This window comes from Electrona antarctica, assembly GCF_951216825.1.
Source record: "Electrona antarctica genome assembly, chromosome: 6".
Lineage (NCBI taxonomy): Eukaryota > Metazoa > Chordata > Actinopteri > Myctophiformes > Myctophidae > Electrona > Electrona antarctica.
Window position 1 is genome coordinate 13,995,032 of NC_136811.1, and position 21,706 is coordinate 14,016,737.

General features: G+C 47.3%; 2 protein-coding genes across 3 annotated transcripts; both read left to right on the forward strand.

Annotated features, from left to right (window-relative positions):
• The first annotated feature begins 310 nt into the window (after positions 1-310).
• Positions 311-13,661, forward strand: znf628 (zinc finger protein 628). Its single transcript, XM_079503641.1, has 10 exons — positions 311-472; positions 933-1,523; positions 2,164-2,236; positions 2,572-3,519; positions 4,120-4,287; positions 5,384-5,732; positions 8,033-8,187; positions 9,211-9,453; positions 9,918-12,396; positions 12,746-13,661. The coding sequence occupies exons 2-9, from the start codon at positions 1,117-1,119 to the stop codon at positions 11,985-11,987; spliced, it is 4,413 nt and encodes a 1,470-aa protein (XP_079359767.1). The 5' UTR covers positions 311-472; positions 933-1,116; the 3' UTR covers positions 11,988-12,396; positions 12,746-13,661.
• A 122-nt stretch (positions 13,662-13,783) lies between these two features.
• Positions 13,784-18,036, forward strand: nat14 (N-acetyltransferase 14 (GCN5-related, putative)). 2 transcript variants are annotated; one of them, XM_079503554.1, is made up of 4 exons: positions 13,784-14,051; positions 14,730-14,888; positions 15,569-15,880; positions 16,663-18,036. In XM_079503554.1, the coding sequence occupies exons 2-4, from the start codon at positions 14,808-14,810 to the stop codon at positions 17,086-17,088; spliced, it is 819 nt and encodes a 272-aa protein (XP_079359680.1). In that variant the 5' UTR covers positions 13,784-14,051; positions 14,730-14,807; the 3' UTR covers positions 17,089-18,036. The 2 variants fall into 2 exon arrangements, with proteins under 2 accessions (XP_079359680.1, XP_079359681.1); XM_079503555.1 differs by lacking the exon at positions 13,784-14,051 and adding an exon at positions 14,141-14,324.
• Positions 18,037-21,706: the final 3,670 nt, after the last annotated feature.

Consider the following 21,706-nt stretch of genomic DNA (forward strand, 5'->3'; position numbering starts at 1 on the left):
GAGGTCCTGCTTTTATTACAACATTGCATCCATCCAACAATACTACATAACCCATAAAGCATTGCACCAGATACAAAAAACAAAAAAACAACTAATATAAATGTCCTTCCTAAAACAATAAAGCGGAATTGAGTACTATATGTCTTTGGTAAGATCTGTTAAAGTGTACACTTCAGTATTAAGTGGTTTAAGCAAAAAAAATGAAGACTATAAACAGTTTGTAATCAAGTTGAAAACCAAAAATGAGACCCTTGAAGCTCTTGACCAATGGTACTGCTTCGTTTATTGTCTCACGTAGCCAATAGCGATCGCTGTTGTTGGAAGGCGGCATCGGGTGGAGAACTGCTAGTTAGTTTGCGCTGGGTTTATTGTTAAGGTTGTGTGGATTAGCACTGCGGATCCCAGCTCCTTTTCACAACATCAACAAACATCATCAACAACAACAACATTAACGATGAGTTAAAACTGTCGGGTGAGCATCCGTTCAGGTCTGTTGCAATGCATGCACCAACAATACCGATCATGTTTAATGGAGTAACTCCGCATTGACGAGGTCTAGAATGCATTTGAAGGCCAGAATTGTTATGTTTTGGTAAATAGCGACCAAGCTGTCATTTACGCTGAATGTCTGTTGTTTGGTTGTCTGCTGTTTTTTCAAACCGGCGACTGGAATTAGGGGTCGCACTTTTGATGTAATAATATAGAGAGTGAGCTGCTATGTGGGAATGAGTTTGCACCGCACTGCGGGGACACTGGGACAGAAAGATACAATGATGGTCAATGGAAAGACAGCAGGGAGGAGGGAGGTGGGAGGTGTGGACTAAACAGGGTAGCCTGCCCGAACAGGGATGGAGGGAGGCATTTAAAGAGACAGACATAAAAAGGAGTTATCCAAGTTATAATTCTGTCATTTTCATCTTATGACATTTCAGAATAGGACCTTGCGCCCTGGAAAGACAGATGTGTTCACTGCAGAAGCACTGTTCAAAGAATGAGCAGGGACAATGAAGGAAGGTGGCAAAGAGACAATTCTTCACCAGAACTGACAGCTAAACGCACTTGGTGCCAATAAGGTACCCACGCTCACCTGTGCTGCCCTACCCATCCTGTCTGTCAATGGCCAACTCGGTGGCCACTCTGGTGGTCCAAGCGGAACTCCTCCCCACGCAGTCCTCGGCGTCGCTCTCTCCCTTCCCCTCCTCGCTGCTGGGGTCGGGGGAGGACGGCGAGGAGGACGGAGGAGAGCGGGGCGAGGAGGAGGAGGAGGAGGTCCTGGCGGAGGTGGAGAGGGCGGTGGTGGAAGGCGGAGAGGAGGTGGTGTTGGAGATGGTGACGTCGTCGGCGCCCGCCCGCCACCAGGACCAGGTAGACCACCCCTTCCAGTGCCTGGACTGTGGCAAGAGCTTCCGCTGGTCGTCGCGCCTCACACACCACCAGCGCAGCCACAACAACGAGAGGCCCTACCGCTGTAACCTCTGCCCCAAGGCCTTCAAAGGCTCCTCGGCGCTGCTCTACCACCAAAGGTACTCCTCTCTCTGTGTGTGTGTGTGTGTGTGTGTGTGTGTGTGTGTGTGTGTGTGTGTGTGTGTGTGCGTGTGTGCGTGTGTGCTCGTTGGTTTACTGTAAAACATGATAAACAACACAAAATGCATAAGACTAAATTGAAAAAGACAACATTACATTAGAAGTGATCCTCTTTAACACCCCCTGACCCAATATAGAACTACACCGATTCCATTACAGCCATGGACATGCTAAATCGGGTATCTGTTCTCATTGAACCAGTTCAGTAGTAATCTATAGTTTCATTAAAAGGTCTGGAACATATTCCCTTGGACATTGGTTGTCAAACTCTTGTATTTATTTTTTTCACTTTCAAAGACCACCATCTTTCTAGAGTTACACAGACCTGTAAAGGTCAATATTTAGAACCCCCTCAAAAACCCTGAGAGTCCAAAGTAGACTCCAGGTCAACCCAGGGCAGATTTATTTTGTTTTCATGCGTGAGTGGAGTGTCCATGTGTGGCCATTGACAATGGCTGAATTCATTAACAACATGGAAGAAAAGCATTGCCCGAGCGCTTATGCTTGCACGAATGCACGTCATTTGGGTTCCGTACATGAGAGAGGTTTGTGTGTTTGAATGACGTTTTCTGTTATCAGGTCTCACTCGGGAGAGAAGCCCTACAAATGTCAGGACTGTGGCAAAGCCTTCAAACGCTCCTCTCTGCTCCAGGTGAGATGGCATTTAAAGGTAGTAAGAAATAAGAGATTTGCTGTTCAAAGTCTATTAACACATTAAGGCATCTTAAGTACAGCTATATTATTACATTATATGTATATATTTGCATTGTCATAACATGCTAAGACCTTATGCTGCAACACAGACTGTAATTGCTCTGTGGAAGCTACAGTAACATCATTATTACATAAAGTAATAACACAGTCATACCACAGCTCTATTGTATGATTGTAATGTACAGTAAACACATAGCCGCTATGCCAAAATGAACCACAGAAGTTACTAGGGTCAATGTGATCGATAATTCCACCCTTTTGTCTATGCTCCAGGTCCATATGAGTGTTCACACTGGTCTGCGTACCTTCCTGTGCCCCTATTGCCCGCTCACCTTCAAATGGAGCTCCCATTACCAGTACCACCTGCGGCAGCACACCGGCGAGTGCCCGTACCCGTGCGACAGCTGTCCCAAGGCCTTCAAGAACTCCAGCAGCCTCCGACGACACAAGAATGTGCACCTGGGCGTCAAGCCGTACACGTGCACCGTGTGCAAGAAGTCCTTCACTCAGTCCACCAACCTGAGGCAGCACATGCGCATACACACCGGCGAGCGGCCCTACGTGTGCGCCGAGTGCGGCCGGAGCTTCACGCACTCGTCCAACCTGGCGCTGCATAAGAACTCCCACGCGGCGGCGGCGGCCAAGGAGGGAAAGGCGTCCTCGGGGGGAGGAGTAGGCGAGCAGGGGGGTCAGATCGTGGAGGTGGTAGTGGGGTCGGAGGAGGTGACGTCGTCCATGTTGACGGAGATGGTGGGCTTCGTGAGCCAGGAGGGCGCCATGGGCGTCGGGGTGGAAGAGGTGTTCCTCTCGGCCGCCTCGCCCGGCGGCCAGGCCCAGGGCCTCCTCCCCCAGCTGGCCCTCGCCCCCTCGGGGGGAGACAACATGCGGGCCATCGGCACCGAGGTCCACCTCAGCACGGACACGGGCGCCAGCGTGCTGCTCTACAGCTGCGGCAGCTGCAACCAGACGTTCGGCACGCGGACGGAGCTGGAGGAGCACCAGGCCATCCACATGGATCCGAGGGAGCACCGCGGGGGGGAGGGCGGCGGCGGCGGGGTGGACGCGGGGGGCGCGGCGGTGGGCATGGAGGTCGGGGTGGGCCTGGTGGGAGCCGGGCACCTGCTGGCCGACTTCGAGGAGGTGGTGGAGACCACCACGGTGACTGAGAACGGACACTCGGCCGACGAGCTGCTGGGCCTGACAGCGGATGGAGACAACGTGGTAAGTGATGGAACGGAGCCAAGTGAAAGTTATTCATAATTAATTATAGTCTTCTTAGGGTCTTGTTTTAGTTTTACGCAATTCACTTTGTGAGCGTCAAAATGTTCCTGCAGAATGTCACCAAGACAAATTCCTTGCTTAATGTTAGAGGAACGTCCTTACCACCTAACTCAATTTTCCCCCCCTGAAAATGAAATATTTTCGACTGGTTTCTGCCCGACAGCAGAGATACAGTATTCTCTCTCAGCACCCCATCGTTGTGCCCTTGAGTAAGGCAATGAATCCCCCGACATCTGTGACCCAACTCCAAAAATGTTTGGATTCTAGCAAAATATGTTAACCCATTTTGGGTGGGAACCCCTTTTGGTGTTAGCATTATGTTATGCTTTAGCCATTGAAAAATAGCAGATCTACAAGCTCATAGTAATGTTATGAACTTGTAGGTCTGCTATTTTTGAAAAATCAAAGAACGACTGACATAGAAACATAGCTTTTTCAGAAAACTATCAGGATGTAGAAGACATTTTTTTAATCTGATCTCAGGTCAGAATGGGTTAACCCAAAGGTGTTGGACTGTTGGTGACGTGTTATTTCCTTCAGAACATGGAGACGACCCAGGCCCAGTTCGACCTGTTGCAGAGCTTCACCGAGGTCACTCAGAGCTCGGACGGACAGCTGGAAGTCAGAGCCAGCGGTGCAGGGCTGCAGTGTGGCTACTGCAACAAGACCTTCAAGACGACCGGGGGCCTCAACAGACATGTCTCATTGGTGAGGCTGACTAAACAAACGGAAGGGAGCATTGGGAGGGATATGGGTCTGTCTGTTCAGAAGAATATTCCTCCTGGCCGAGTGCACTCGTATTCCTTTAAATAGACATCATAGGGCCTATGATGATTCTCTGCGTATGAAATAGGCCAATCACACAGTACTGACCAGTACCTATGAACTATAGACATTTGTCTAAAATGAATTATTCAGAGCCTCCCTGAAAACTATAGGCAAAAATGTAATGTGGTCAAGCTTGTGCGGCTTGTTTTTTATTGATTATTTTATTTAACCCGTTAAAACCGGGAAAAGCATCTGTGTGTCATTTTTTTATTTGTGCGTTTTCTATTCAAAAATCAGACCAATTTTGGGTATTGGAATTTGGCTAGGGAGGGACATAGGGAGGGACCGGACATAGCTGGGCATTGGAGTGGCTCCATCCTATGGTTGCACCACTCAAAAATAGCAGATATACAAGCTCACTTTTATATCTGCTATTTTTTAAAAATCTTGAAAGTGTGAGAACTACTGATTTAGAAGGCATTATTTTGTAGAATCGGCCTCAGGTCTTAACCAATGGGTTAAAGGACCACTTCACCACTTTTCAACCCATCTTCATATAATTGGTCCTCACTAATAATCATGATAAAATGGCACCATTTCTTTCTACTCAGTCTGTGTCTCATAGGAGGGCTGTGGGCAGTTCAGAAACCCGTCCACCAGTGACATCATCATTAGGCAGATTTTTTTATATATTTTTTTACAAAAATGTTTAGATTTGTATTATGGTGAGAACGATGGCTTCCATTTTCGCATTGCAACTTTTCAGGACTAGAAAGCCTGCAGTTTCTAATAGCTTGGATTCCCCATCGATGATGTCACTGGTGGACGGGTTTCTGAACTGCCCACAGTCCTATGAGACACAGACTGAGTAGAAAAAAAAGGTAGCCATTTTATCATGATTATTAGTGAGGACTAGTATATGAAGATAGGTTGAAAAGTGGTGAAGTGGTCCTTTAAATGATTATTTTTTTTGTAATCGAAAATCGATTAGTTCAAATGTACTGTTGCACCTCCCCCGACCTCTTCTTCTCTCCAGATGCACTCTCTGTCGTCCCAGTCGCGCTCCCAGTTCAGCTGCTCGGCGTGCGACCGCTCCTTTCCCCTGCTGTCGTCGCTGCTCACCCACCAGCACTCCCACACTCCCGAGCAGCGGCTCCTGGCCGAGGCGGAGGCGGAGATCGTGTGTCCCGCGTCCCTGTCGCTGTCCCTCCCCATGCCCTCCTCGCCCGGCCGTGCGGACAAGCAGCAGGCCGGCGGCTCTCAGCGGGAGATCCACGTGGACATCATCGCCGTGGGGGAGGAGCAGGAGCACCAACAGCAGCAGCACGCCAAGCCGGCCAAGGCGCCCAGGAAAGCAGCTGGCGGCGGGAAAACCGCCCTCGGAGGTACGGGTGTGGATATCAGAATGGATGTCATGGGGCGGGGAGGACGGGCTGGGTTTTTTTTAATCGGACACTACCCGCCCTTTCAGAATGAAGTGACCATATTTGACTGAGGGAATGCCATCGTGCAACGTCCAGCTTTTCACCAGAGGAGAAAAACTGAATTTATTTATATTTTATCCAAAATGCATTAATAGCACAGACTCTTCACATACTAGCCCATTGATGCCTGATGCAACGTATACGTGGTTCTACCCTTGATGCCGGCGCGCTCTCTGCGTCTCATCAGCTATTGCTATACATGTAGCAACATAACTATTTAAAAAATAATTAATCAGAATTTGAAGGTTTTTAGAAACCTTAGGTCAGGCCCTAGAAGGCGTTCCCAGATTCGGCCTCAGGCATCAATGGGCTAGAGCATGTCTGAAATAAATATCAGAGCTGAAATCGACATGTAAATATGAAATGTATGCTTAAACATGTAGCTAGGTGTAATGTTAGAGACCACAGAAGTGAACCTTTCAAGCCTGTTTTCTCAACTCGCTGTTTTCTGCAAGACATTACTCTGTAAGCCATATCTCCAAAACTGGTGGGTCAAAAAAAACAGAAATTCAAATTAATCCAATGGCAGTCACTCAGGCAAATTCGGCCACGAATGGCCCTGTAGCACATACAGCATTAAGCATTAAAGGACTCGTTTCACAGCTTCAGCCGTGGCCCGTTGTAAGAATGACCGCGTTAGTGGCTGGAGAAACAGTACAGAGGCATTGGTAAAGGGTCACCAAGGGTATGTTTATTCACCAAAGGAGCATTACAAACCGGCATAAATACAATAAGCTCTCTACTCCCAGCACAGACTTCAGTTCACTGGCAAATGGCAGCCTTTTATACCCAGCTGAAGATAATGAGAATGGACTATACCATTTACAGGGGTGTCTTCAAATGAGAACATACCATAAATAAGCATACAATAAATACATATAAATAAATAACCTTAAACCATACAAATGTTACAAGTTTCTGTGAACTACATGAACTATACAAGTTATAATAAGTCCTTCACACTACAACATAAATAAGCAATCACAACAGCACATCTTAACCCCCCCTGCTATCCTGACATGGTCCAGCCCAATCCTTACTGAAACACATCACAGGCAATTGTTAGGCATTCAATCAAACCTCAACAATAGAACTCCACATTATTGCACTTCCAAAACATATTGCATATATAACCCACATTGCACTTGCCCCTCATGTTTGTTAATCACCAAGCATTTCCCCAGATGGAACTCGTTGGCTGAGTGGCCATCTCAGCTAAACAGGAAACAGTATTAAACAATAAAATCATGACTGCAAAATACAACTGTGCTAGTTAATAAAGTGCCAATATGCTGTGCAACATAAGTAACTGTTACACCCGTACATCATCGTACATTAATACACTGTTTTTCCATCAATGGTTTTATTTTTTGATTTTGTGTTTCTTCGAGTACATTTTAAGTATAAAAATTAAAAAGTTCTCAATTTACAAACAAAGTGACATGATTACACCTGCAACCAAGAGGGTGTAATCAGTACTGTCTTCAGTGTCTTGTCTGACATGGATAACTTGGACAGTTACTACTTTTTATTTTATTTTATTTTTTACATTGTCTAGGTCCTCTAGAATACAAACACAAGAAAGTCTTTTGACTTATTTACATTGTGGTTCTTGCTCTGGTCAGCCATCCAAGTGCGTTTGTATGCATGTCCCCCAAACTGTTACCCACATAAGGATGTTATGTTTATTTATTTCACAATCACTTGGAACCAGAACCAGATGCATTGTTTAAAGTGTATAAGAGTGCAAACTTTCAACACCTGTCCACTTTTCTGAAATAGAATAACACTAGTCTAAAACACTTTTTTTAATGGCACAACCAAGGTTTCGACATGTAGTCTTACGTCGAAATGTTGTATTGTGTCCTCCATCGTGGCTACGAGCTGTGCAACTTCCTTCTTTTAAGCAAGTGTTTGTATTTACTGTGGTCAGCAACTCCTCAACATTGGTGTTGTGCTCTCCTTCTCTTTTGTTTGTCTCACATTCGGAATGAGTCATGGTGGTATTAAACTACCATGGGAGCATTTTCTTGTGTGCCGACTTCACGTCTTCCCTTTCGTCTTCAGAATGACCCTAATAGCGCATGTGGTGTGGGTGTAGCATCCCTCTGAGCACCTTTCTAGTGTGAAATGTTGCGTCAAACCGACTTGACTTTTTTTTTCTTTTCTTTTACATGTTTCAAACATTGTATGGCCAACAGACAGACCATACCGCTGCTCTGAGTGTGGGAAGGCTTTCAAGGGCTCATCAGGACTCAAGTACCACATGAGAGACCACACGGGAGAGAGGCCGTTCCGCTGCACTGAGTGTGGGAAGAGCTTCAAGAGGTCCTCTCTGCTGTCCATACACCAGAGGGTAACGTTCCATGTCTCTGCTGTCTGTCCTCTCTGCTGTCCATACACCAGAGGCTAACCTTCCATGTCTCTGCTGTCTCCTCTCTGCTGTCCATACACCAGAGGCTAACCTTCCATGTCTCTGCTGTCTCCTCTCTGCTGTCCATACACCAGAGGCTAACCTTCCATGTCTCTGCTGTCTCCTCTCTGCTGTCCATACACCAGAGGCTAACCTTCCATGTCTCTGCTGTCTCCTCTCTGCTGTCCATACACCAGAGGCTAACCTTCCATGTCTCTGCTGTCTCCTCTCTGCTGTCCATACACCAGAGGCTAACCTTCCATGTCTTCACGTACATGGGAGCTACAACAAGTTTATCTCTTTGCTGCAGTGATGAAACAAAGTGATAAGATGATAAACAGATTCCTGATAATGCGCTACAACTTCCTTATAAAAACCTCTTCCCTGAAAACAAAAGAGAAATAATTTGAAAATTAAAATAAATGAATAAAGATGTGAATTAGGGTTCTCAATATCGGGCCTGGGGACCAGCAAGGGGAGATTGCACAAAATGGAACGGAACACTGAAGATTGTACGCATTTCTACAGTGTAGAAATTCAAACGGTTGAGAATCAGTGAATTTAGGCATCTTCTAGAGCAAGAACAACACATGGTAATACATCACATACATAGAAATAGTCATCAAGGATTGTAAGTAAGCTAAGCTAACAGATATTATACATGACAGTAGAATATCTGTACAATGAAACTATAAGTATACACTACAGCAGGGGTTCTCAACCCGTGGGTCGCGACTCCTCGGGGGGTCGCCAAATCGCGAGACATGACCAAAGCATTTCCGGGGGTCCCCAGCCAAAAACGTTGAGAACCCCTGCACTACTGAATGCTGTCTACATAATATGCTATCTAAACTACATAATTTAGCCTTTGTATACGCCTGCGAGGTCGTCGAATTATAAAACGGAATCTAAAACGTAAATTGTTCTGGTTGTGACATTCCCTCTCTCCTTCATCTCCCCAACAAGGTGCACACGGGTGTGAGGGCGTTCCAGTGCCCCCACTGCCCGCTCACCTTCAAGTGGAGCTCCCATTACCAGTACCACCTGCGGCAGCACACGGGCGAGAGGCCGTACGTGTGCAAGGAGTGCGGCAAGTCCTTCAAGAACACCAGCTGCCTGCGCAGACACAGTCAGATGCACTCTGGCCTACGACCTCACACCTGTGCCATCTGCAACAAATCCTTCTCCCAGACCTCCAACCTCAAACAGGTAACCCCCAGGCAGCCACACGCATTATGAGGGCTGTTTTTAGTTGGAAGGCCAGCTCAGTGGCCTTGTGGTTACTAGAGTGTCCGCCCTGAGACTGGAAGGTCGAGGTTCGATCCCCGGCCTAGTCATACCAAAGACTCATATCCAGGGGGTGTACTTGTTCATCAAGGTGCCTCACGCAGCCACGCTACAGAAACAGGAGATAAGCTCCTGCCCTATGGGACTCATGGCTCGGCTCCTGCCCTATGGTCTTCATGGCATTAAATAGATTAGTTCAATTGACATGTTACACCACTATTTTGATCCAATGTTTAGGAAAGGGCGCAGAATCGGTCTTTGCCCGGAAATATCCAATCTACAAGCTCACTAATGTTGCCCTCTAACCACCAGAACAGGTATGCCGGGGTTCCATGTTGTTGTTAAATGGTCTCTGTCTGCTTCCTTCCTATCCTCTCTGTGAACAGCACGAGCGCACCCACTCTGGCGAGCGGCCGTTCCAGTGCACCCACTGCAGTAAAAGCTTCACGCACTCCTCCAACCTACAGCTGCACCTGCGCACGCACTCCTCCAGCAAGGACTACAAGTGTCCCTACTGCTTCAAGGAGTTTGTCCTGCACTCCTACCTGCAGAGGCACATCAGGACGCACGGCGGCGGAGCCTCCCTGCTGGGCCCCGTGGGCGGCGCCGCCATCACCACCACCGTCACCACCGGGGCGCTGAAAGACGGCGTGTCGGTGAAAGCCAGCGTGGGTGGGGTCACGACCACGACCACCCTCCTCAACCCCATCACCCTGGAGGCGTCGGGGAGCAGTGGCAGCCTGATAGTGTCCCAGCCGGCGCTGGACATCCCGCCCAACACCTCCCAGAACTACTTCATGATCCAGACGGCCAGCGGCCTGCAGCTCATCCCGCTGTCGGCCCCGACGCCCACCACGCCCCCGCCTCCGCCGCCACCTCCTCCCCCTCCTCCCCAGACACAGAACTACCTCCTCCTGCAGTGTCCCTCGGCCAATGGCAGCCAGCCCAGCCTCATTCTGGTCCCCACGTCGACCGCCAACCACGTTGCCTCCGCCTCGGAGTGCCAGACCCTTCCGTTGCTCCAGACTCTCCAGCCAGTGTTGAGCCCTGGCCTCCAGATCCCACACTTTCCCACGTTGTCCCAGCAACAACCGCAGACCGCTCAGCTCTACATCACCAATGGCGCCGCATCTCCGATGATGCGCCCTCTTCCCGGTTCCCTGCTGAGCAAGCCAATCCTGGGAAGGAGCACGCGCACCGCGAGGGGCCGACGCGGTCGCAAGCCCAAAGCAAGCCCCCAGAACCCTCCGGCTGTCAGCCAAGCTGGTGGAGGCACAGGAACCACGACAGTGGCGAACTGCAACGTTAACTGCAAAGTGGTGCCCTCTGTTAATGCTGCTAGTGTTACTGTAGCGTCATTATCGCCATTTTCATCTTCATCACCTGTGTCCCCCTCTACCCTTTCCACAACCTCCATCACGGTGCCAACCCCTTCCTCCTCCTCTATATCCCTTACGACCCCTAGCTCAGGATCCTCAGTCACGGTTAGCACCACGGCGACCTCAACACAGATTACCGCCTCTTCTGCCCATGCGGCCACGGGTGGGGAACCCTGTGCCGCTCTAGGGGAAGTAAGGACAGAGGCGACAGGGAAGCAGTTTGTGTTGTGTTTCAAGAACGACACGAGGACAAACCAGCAGCAGCAAGGAGAGGAGGAGGAGGAGGGGGGCGGGGAGTCGTACGTGCTGCGGTTCGACGGGGACGGCGATGTGGACGGAGCAGTGGGCGGAGAGGGGAAGTCGTACGTACTGCAGTTCCAGACGGACGGACAGAGCGGAGGAGATGGAGGAGGGGAGGAGAAGCGGGGGGTGGTGTCGCTCCTGCAGGAGTGGGGAGGGGGACAGGGAGGAGGAGAGCGCGATAGCAGAGAGGAGGGGGTGGATGGGGAGGGGAGGCAGGGAGAGTCTTTTGTACTTCATTTCCAAACCGAGGCCCAGCAGGGGAGCCCTTCCGACGGCCACTACACCCCACGAGGCCCGGACGACGGCCTGGAGCTCTCCTGCACACGCACCCAAGGCCTGGTGCCTCTCGACGGACAGGGGGTAGTGTTCGAGCTTGAGGACGGCGGTGGCGGCAAGATGGAGCAGGCGAACGGGGAGGGCATGCAGATGATCGCGCTGATCGAGAGAGACGGACAAGCGATGTCGGGGGACGGCGCAGGAGGAGGAAGGTGCAGCAGCGCCTCCCGCAGGAGAGACGGGGAGGGCGGAGGAGCCATGGAAGGTATATTTCAATTGGAAGGAGGGGAGGGGATCGTGATCATCGAGGTGAGCAGCATGGCGGACGGAGCGATGGATAGACGAGAGGACGGGGAGGGCTCGGAGAGCGGCGAGGGGACGGACGGACGGACGGCCGAGGTGAAGGAGGCCCTCGACGCGCAGCTAAGTAACTCTACAGACGACGCCACGAGACACGGAACGATGTGTAACTCACAGGAAGCGCAGCTGTCAAACTGAGGGGGTCTGAGAGTCTCGTTGAAATGTATGAAGGATGTTTGCACTTTGACCGGTTGGGTGATATACATATACTCTGCCGCATGTCGGTTTTATGCACCGAAAATAGCAGATTTGCAGATCCGCGAGCTCATAAACGCTACAGTGCTTTGCTGCAGTGCGATGCTTTGTTTGCGCTGTGACAAATCCTGGATGACACTGACAAGTTGCATACTGAAGCAGAGGAATCGAATAATCTGACGATATCCACATGGGATCATTAAAATAAACGACCAGTATTATTTAGGGGTGCGTTCGGATATAGGCACAGACACTGAGCGCACTGCCAATACAAACGAATAATTGGCCAGTGCGCTCCCTGTGCACATTTCAGAACGCACCCTAGTTTTCTGTTGATTCTACTATATCTTGTGTATACACTGACACCACGCTAGACAGGAACGCCCAAAAACGTCACATCCGGTTTTAGCCTGGGGTAAGAATTTACTATGGCTGCCAATGCAACTTGGTCCAATCCTTAATCACATACGGACAAACATCTATGCCGATGCTATCTAACTTGCGGAGGTAGCGTGCCTTGTCCACGGGCAACAGATCTTTCAACGTATGGCATTGCAAATATGTTTGATAATCGCTACTCTGCTCAATATTGTTTTGAAAATGCCGCAAATTGCATTGCAGTGAACGAGCGCAAATCACAACTTCCCCCGGGGGTGGGCGGAGTCACAGTTTGAGGTGCTGATTACGCACCGTGGTGTCAGTGTATGGAAACGGTTATGAATGGATTTGAACGCAATTCTATTCACCGTCAATTGATTGATTGATTACTTTATTACTTAGACAGAAATGTAAACAGCAACAGAGTACAGTCAAACAGTTTGTCTAAAAGGATAGCACCAAAAAAAAGGAATAAGCCTATCTCACAGAATTTCCCCGCCCCCCTTAATACGCCCCCTTTCGGGGTTAGTGGTGATAGCGTGACGTCACTCCATAGACGCTTCATGTTAACAGAGGTAATTTAAGAAGTCTACAACTTTTGTTTTCTCAAGGTAAGGTTTGTTCTATCTGTTCGAGCTGATTTACCATATTGTTTGCTTCATAATAATATTGGTCTGTCACATTTTTACATAAGAAAATGTACTTAGATTCTCCAGAGAAAAAAACGTGTAAATGCTTATGTTAAAGTCACCACTATTTACCGGAAGTGGGCGTGAAAAACGGGCTGTGAGATAGGCCTATTGCGGTCTTGTTTCCATTCGGCATGTATTCAATTCATAAACATGACATGAAAAATGACAATTCAATATCATCACAATGAATACTGTTGTGAGCTTGTATATCTGCTGTTTTCTGTGTGTGACACCGGTGCGCAACCTAGTATAACTCAGGCTTTAGGTTGTTGCGGTCTTGGAATGAATTACTTGTGCAAGTTAGAAAAGTACTGTGCTGTAATAAAGCCATGGTGCCACAAACCATAAAAGGATGTCAAATTCAGAGACTGTTTATGGACCTTAGAAAGTTACTTAATATATTAGTTTCCTTGATAATGTATTTGGAAGTTTGTTTCTGAATTAAATTATGTCTTTGTGAATACTGTGTATAATACGGCACACTTTCAACACAAATTAGTAAATAGTAATTATTACTATTAATAAAATGATGAGTTAAAGGTTTTAATACTTTTGTCTTATTTATTGTGTCAACCGTGAATTCCAGATCAGCTTCATTTAATAAAATAAATAACGGGACCTTCTCACGCCTACGTCCCATTCATGTACGCCGGTGCGCAGTGCGTGCGCAGCATCCTCCGTTACGCAAATGGCGTAGAACGACAGCGCACCAAAACGCTTACGCGAGAACAAACGGAGCAATACTGGATCGAGAATTCCATCTCCACGCAGAGAGCGTCTTCGAGTCGTTCAATTAAACGTGCGAACCGGGTCGTGTTGTTGCTTGGACCATGGAGACATAAATACTCTCTCTGCACAAGAAACGGCTGGTGGAAATTCAGTAATTCACAGTATTGCTTTGCATTTCATGTGATGTGAGAGCGCCGTGCTGCAGAAGGTAAGCCGATTCGCATGCTGTGGCTATGTGATCACCACCACCACCATATAAGGGTCTGGACCTTATTTTTAACTATGGTCTGGGCGATGTGTTTGCTACAATTCTACCGTTACGACCACCCTGCTAAATGCTATTCCGTACAAGCATGGAATGGAAGCGAATATAGGCGAACAGATGCACGGCACAAATCCCCCAATAATCCCTTCTGTCTGTTTGTTTTGGGGGTGGTAGCGTTGCAGTGATGTAGAAAGAAATGTCCACTTGCACAGCATGGTTGGTACCAAGCTGACTGACTGACACTATAAATAGACAGTGTTCTTATTTAAATAACGATTTCCTGCCACAATGCATTAATATGTAATTTGGGCTTTAAAGTTTTTACCCTTTGTGGTCGACAACCATTAGAGTGCTCAGGTAGCCACTTTTAGGGTGGCATTTATTGTGGTAGGTAGCCTTGCGACTGTATATGGTAGACTTAAGAGTATTCCTGGGCTCCTGGCTGGCCACGCCCTCCATTTAATGTCTTTCCTTCCTGCATTAGTGCTGCCATTTCAATTATATTTAAGATGTCATACAATACAGTAAAACCAAATTCACAAAGGCCTATTTGGTGGGGAGGGGGGTACATCGCCTCTTCCTAGCTATGAGCATTACTCTAATCTCTCTTCCCCTTCCTAGACATTATTTGTGCATGTTGCTGTGCCTGGAGTGTGGAGAAGGACCCCTGTATAGGTGTGTAAAACCCTGCCTGCAGCCATGGTGAGGCTGGAGTTGGACCAGGTAATAATGAGAAGGTTGAAGGAAGATGACATACCAACAGTCAAAGCCCTCATCAAGGTGTGTAAAACCTTTCTTAAAAAAAACAAAGTTTTAACTCAGGTGTGTGACAATTTATAATAGACACCTCACACAAGGCGCCCCCCTGCATTGAGTTCAAAAGTCAGCTGGCGCCATCTTGTGAGGTCCGCCACTATTACAACAACATGGTGTGACATGTTCTCATTCTCAAGGCATAACACTGTGTGTGTTTGTGTGTGTGTCGCACAAAGTTCTTGGCAAGTGGAATAGTTTTTGAACGATACAAATCTTGTATGGGGGTCATTGGCACTAAATGTTTTAAGACGGCCCGGGATCCGTAGCCAAATGCATATTAATTTGGGAGTGCATGGAAAAGTTGGAAACCACTGTCTGGGGCTACATTAGCACAATGTCACTCAAGATTGTTTCTTTCTCTCTCTCTCCCCTTTGATGAATTGAAAATGGAGGACCCTGATGTAAACAAGTCTTAGTGCTTTTTCTGGTTTTATCTTCTTAGCAGTTTTTGTATTGACCTGTACAAGTGTACATTCCTTGAAATGTACCTCATTCTGCAACCCTAATACAATTTCTTTTATTTTTTTCAATTTACGTTTTATTGAATTTTAATCAAACATACATGAAAACGAAACGACTGACAATGTTAATACAATTTTCAATCAATCGATACCTCTTTCCTACAAACAAACGCACCCCTCCAGGAGGGCTGCGAGGGCACGGAGAACCGCCTGGTCCTCCACATCGTCACTCGGCCCCTCTGTCTCTTCATGATGGCCACCGTGGCCTCCGTGCTGCGCTGTCTCCTCCACTCCTTCATCCTGGCGCTGGCCGTTCCGGTCTTCCTCCTCATCATCTTCCTCAAGCTCACCATGCCCAGGTCCGTGGGCGTGCTGGGCACCACGCGGCCCTACTGGGACTACGTGGGCAGCAGCTTCCGTGGCCCTCCGGAGGAGGAGGAGACCCTGTCTAACCCTTATTGCAGGATCAGTGGCAAGACCCCCAACTTGAGGAAGGTTGGTTGAGTCATCCGACTATACTGCATACCTGTACTGTATATTAATTCAATGTATCCACTTGCACTAGCATCCCTATTCTCGGCGCAACATTCACCAAAAATGGCAGATCTATGAGCTCACAATATTTTGCATTGTAAGCTGATAGCTGAGCTACGATTTTTGCCAAAATAGATTTGGTGTAGAGGGGGAAAAAAGAGCTGACCAAGTACAGAGTGTTATTTGACCAAGTATTCACCTGTGACCCTACACATAACTCACAGTAGCAGACAGGTACAATACAGTATGTAGAATATTATGTACACATTTAGAGAGTGCATTTGTCATGGTCAGCTGTTAAACTCTTTGAAATAAAGTCTTTGAATCATGAGCTAAAACCCAGCAAAAAAAGAAGAAAAAAAACAATAATAAAAAAGACAAAGGTAGTAATTGTTTTAGCATCACTTGTTTTTTAGCTCAAAGATGGTGTTTTCCATTGTGGTTGTTGCTCATGCTTGCAGCTTGTGTACGTGTGTTTATTGGGTTGTTTGTGGATAGTTAGTCATCACAAGCATTATACAACATCACCAGATATAGTGTGTATGATGCCCTGAACATGAACAGTCCTGTGAGCCTGGTGATTCCTTCACAGGGTGCAGTTTAAAGTTTACTTGCTTTGTTTAATAATTAAGTCTTTTGGCCGTGGTGCTGCCATTCCCGTGTTTAGCATTAATGTTATATTTCTATCAATTTGACAGCGGTGTTGTGAACTTGTAATGATGCTATTTTCATCTCTTATCAAGGCAAGACGCAGAATCCGAACAAAGGAAAAGGAGACAGAGATAATCGACCCGGAGAGGGAGCAAGCGGCCGGCCAGGTGTGGCTGGCCGACTGCGACGGGGAGATCGTGGGCTGCGTGAGCCGGGAAGGCGAGACGCGAGCGGGCATCACCAGGATCTGCAGGGTGGTGGTTGGCTGCTGGTACAGACGGGAAGGCCTGGGCAAACTGCTGGTCCAGAGCTTGGAGGAGAGGGAGAGGGATTTGGGGACGCACAGGGTCTACGCCCAAATCCCCTACCCCTCCAAGATAGGGGAGGTCTTCTTTAAGAAGCTGGGATACCGAGAGCTGGGAGAAGAGGAGGGGGACGAGGATGAGCAAAAACTGGAGAAGCCGGAGAAAGGTTTTTTGGGTTTCGCACTCACCAAAGTGTTTTACAAAGACCTGTGACAGGTCGGGAGGAGCGGGAAGACGGACCTGTGACAGAGGGACTCACTGTAGCGGTGAACAGAAAAGAAGAAGAGAGACTGAAGGGAAAAGAGACATTACACCCGTAATACATTTTATGCTCACAGCCTCCATGAGATATTGTCATTTATGCTTTGATTTGAATGACTAAACAGCCCATCTTGTCATTTAAAAGCTATATGTTTATACGAATGTAAATTAAGGGAATTATGTTACGTGTCCTTTTGATGACATCAATGGGATGATACGTTCAGCTGACAGTTGAGTCAGGGATATGTGTGTGATTGTGCATTTTTTAAATGTTCATGGAAATGCCCCCTGAGAAGTGAAATAAATGTATGCATGAGGACTGCAGCGGGCTGGGCTAATTACAATATGTTTTTCAGTTAATTTATTTGGGTTTTTATTTGTTATTTATTCCGGTATTCATTTGATGAATGTTTCACTGATTATTTTTATGAATATTTTAATAGTCACATACGTTATTTAAGTGAGTAAGACTTCATGCCGGTACAGTAACGGCAATAAAACTAAAGGTTCCACCTCTGTGTTAGTAAGTACTTACATCTATAAGTTGGACAGGTGATCAGATTTCCCTTTTAGTTATAGCCACACAGATGTAATAATTATGCTAATATAAATAAGAACCCCAGATCCTAAGGTCAGGTACAATTTCTGATTCTGTCATCTCTGTATTTCTAAACTTACTTCAGGCATTCAGGAATTCCAGAGGAGTATTTGTAATCATGATGTTATTTATTGTATAATTATTTTAAGATGCACCTCAAGAACCTTTTAAGAAGTTTGTAATAAAATGAAAAATTTGAAAGTAAATTGCATTACTAAATCCTAGAAAGTGTTTTAGTTTTTCAGTTTGTAAAGACTATAGTTGCCTCCCGCGATTCACTTCCCATAATCATAAGCGTTAATATTGTAACTGTGAGGTAGATCTTTTTAATGAGCCCCTAACCACCTCAATCTGAGCCTCAATTCCGAGATAACTTGGCCAAAGATCACGCTTATTATAATGGAAGTGGATAGCGGGGAAACATGACGGACCACAGCGGAAGCGGGAGCATTGCCTAGCGACAGGGAAGCTACTATATGGTAGCTATAAGAGAGGCTATTCTGAAAAAAACCCCAAAAGACGTCGATGGCAGGAATCGACATTGGGGAAAAAGGGGCACTCGTGTGTGCGTGCGTGCGTGTCTGTGATCTGTGTGTGCATATGTATGAGCTAGGTGAATGCTAAGTTTACGTTGTATGGCAGCAGATGCATTGTGAGCTTGTATATCTGCTATTTTCAGTGTGCGACACGCCGACACCATGCATAACGAAATATATCAAGCCCTTTACGGTACAGGATGTTTTTTGTGGTTTATTCAACAGCTTTTTTTTTAGCCATCTCTCATACCTTATGTTCCCCAGGTTCTAATAATGTTCCCCGCAAAAAAGTTTCTTTGTTCCCCGCTTACAACAATAAACCTAACCATAAACTTAAACCCTAACCCTAAGATAAGTGGGGAACACAGAACCTGGGGAACGGGGAACATAGGGATGACCCCCTCTCTCTCACACACCTGGCTACATCATGCTTATGAGTCTGCAATACTGTATGTACGTACTTCCTTGTTCTATTGATGATTTATTTTCTCACTCCCTACCGTGGATTTTTCCTAATTTTGTTCTTGATAAGGGCAAGATTGTGACGAGACTAGAATAACTTTGTAATCAATTACTTGTAGTAACAGAAAATGCCTTCGTACCCCAGGAAGTAGGATGCTCTCTGACTGAAGGACAATCAAAGCCAGGAAAAGCTAGCGTTAAATATTTATCAGTCCTCACCCCTCAGTAAATGTTTAATCACATTAAACAGTTACTAAAACAAACCTATTTACATTGACTTGCGAATATGGCTGACCTTAATGTACCTGTACACAAGCCATTTGTTTGCTGTGATCATTTGTGCGCACACTTAAGCACAGCGTGTATATCATACTAGCTGCAGGGGCAGTGACTTCACTTGTATGACGGTTGTGTGGTTATCAGGTGAATAACGTTTCTGAATGGGGGAGGCTTGACCTCACCGTCTCGTCTCTTCAGGCTAAACCTGAATATGGTGTCATTATAGTGACTCTATAGTTCTGCTAACCTCAGGCATACAATACAATTAGTACACTTTCACATTCATCCACAGGATGTTTGTAGTGTAGGCCTACTGAGGCTGTGTGCGTGCAAGGGTCAATTTGGTTCATATAATGTAACTATAATGAATTACTTGTTGTATACCTCACCGGACAAAGGTTTTGTTACACAAAATCTATTGATCATGCAAACAACCTCTGTAGTGGAGATTCACTTCCCGTTTTACCTCATTAAAAAAGTATCTATTTTCCCTTCAGACACACTTCCTGGTCATCATCAGGCATTTTTCTACATGACTGGCAACCAGTAGACACCTGTTAGCTGCTCCTCTTAAGTGACTGATCAGTAACTATTATTGTTGTCAGGAAACAGATGTGAGTTCACGGCACTGGAAAGAAACCCTGTTTGTGACTGTGGTCATGTGTGTCTGCACGGTATGGCTGTGTGTGTGTGCGGTGTGTGAGAGAGCGTGTATGTGTGTGTAGGGTGTGGGCGGGTGGGTTTCGGAAAGTATGACTTGGCATTTCCTGCAGCCGGTTTCTGCCCCTGACTATGGGTTAAAATGCACAGCCGTGTCTGCCCATAGCTCACTGTACTAATCCACCGTGGGTGCACACACAGCACACACACACACACACACACACAGACACAGTGCATGAGAGGAGTGGTACCGCACAGTGAGGTGTGGTCGTGCACGTGAGCGTTCATGTGTGACCGTGAGATGACCCTGGTCAGCTGTGGTCTAAGCCACAGAGGTCGGTGGGAAGTGGTTAGATAGAGTTTGCCATCTAATGCAGTCTAGAAGACTGACATCGCCGCGTGAAGATGAAAGTATCTCTCGCAGACACACACACACACACACACACACACGCGCACGCACGCACGCACGCACGCACGCATGCACACGCACGCACGTCTCAGACGCACGTCGCAGAGTTCTCAGTGCATTGTCAAAGTAGTGAAATGTGACGTGAGGCTGGTCACAGTTGACATCCAGTCGTTCTCTCATGCAGACACGCAAATAGGCACAAATGGGTTTAAATGTCGGGGGCACCGCACCATCAGAGGGTTGCATGGGATAAATTTGTTCCAGATGAGGTAGAACATATAGATTGCGTTAATGACATACTTACACAGATGGCTAGTGCACGCTCGCAAACACACGCGCACACACGCGCACGCACGCACGCGCACACACACACACACACACACACACACACACACACACACACACACACAGAGACACACACGCATACAGATGAGCTCCAAAAACAGCCACCCTGGGAAACGGTGAATTCCCCAAACCGCAGAGTGCATGAGAGGGTGAGGGGAGCCATGGGAAAGCAGGGTGCCTGCGAAGCATGCAGAGAACAGACAGGATGGGGCCGACAGACAGAGAGGAGAGGAGAGGAGAGCAGTAGAGGGAGGAGAAGAGAAGAGGAGAGGAGAGGAGAGGAGAGGAGAGGAGAGGAGAGAGAAGAGAAGAGAAGAGAAGAGAAGAGAAGAGAAGAGAAGAGAAGAGAGAAGGGAAGAGAAGAGAAGAGAGAAAAAACATCCTGATTTGACCAATTTGGCCCAGGATGTATGACAGCATCTTATGGTTCAAAGGCCAATTGTGGGTGGGTTGAAGCTTGAAAGCTGCAGTAGGTGCGTGTGTGGCATGGCTGTGTTCGTGCACACACACTCGCAGACACACACACACACACAGAGAGAGAGAGAGAGAGGTTGGTCAAAGCTGGTCGCCCTGTCTAGCCTGTTTATATACAGTCCGTCTATGTGGAGACTTTGGATGAGGGTGGTCGGTCACACAGCGCTTCGCTCCAGATTGACACACTTTGGGAAAACCCTAAATCAGAAGTCTGGGTACTGTATAGGTACTGTATAGGTGACAGCCAGGGCCTACGAGATCTGGGGGTACGCCCATGGTCCACCCCCCCCCCCCCTCCTCCCATCCCCCCCATCCCTGGGGCCCCAAAAGGGGGAAGACTGGCTTGGTGGAAAGGTTGAGAAGGAGCTGGAGAAGGGGGAGGGTTGGGCCTGCTAACTGAGCCGGGATCAAGGCGAGAAGGTATCTGGAAGTTTTTTTATTTTAATGACCTGGGAAAACCAAAGTGGAGCGGCCGGTGACTGGGTGAGATTTTCACCGGGTTTGGAAAGTTCCAGCCATTTGGCTGAGTTCACTGACGTTCGCGAGAAACTCCCAAAGGTTACAAAGCACGTCAAACACTCCTGGATTCATGTGTGGTCGCCCCAGTTGTTTTTGAACATTCTGCATTGTGTAATGTCTCCCCAGTAAAATCTTTTTTATTGCCTCATATTAAACCCCATTATGGTCGCACTTCAATCATTATGCAATAAAGTTATTTTCCACCACACATACACACACACGTAGACTGTGTCTAAATTAGAGACAATGCTGTAAAGACATTACAAATGAACCCATAATTTATGGTTT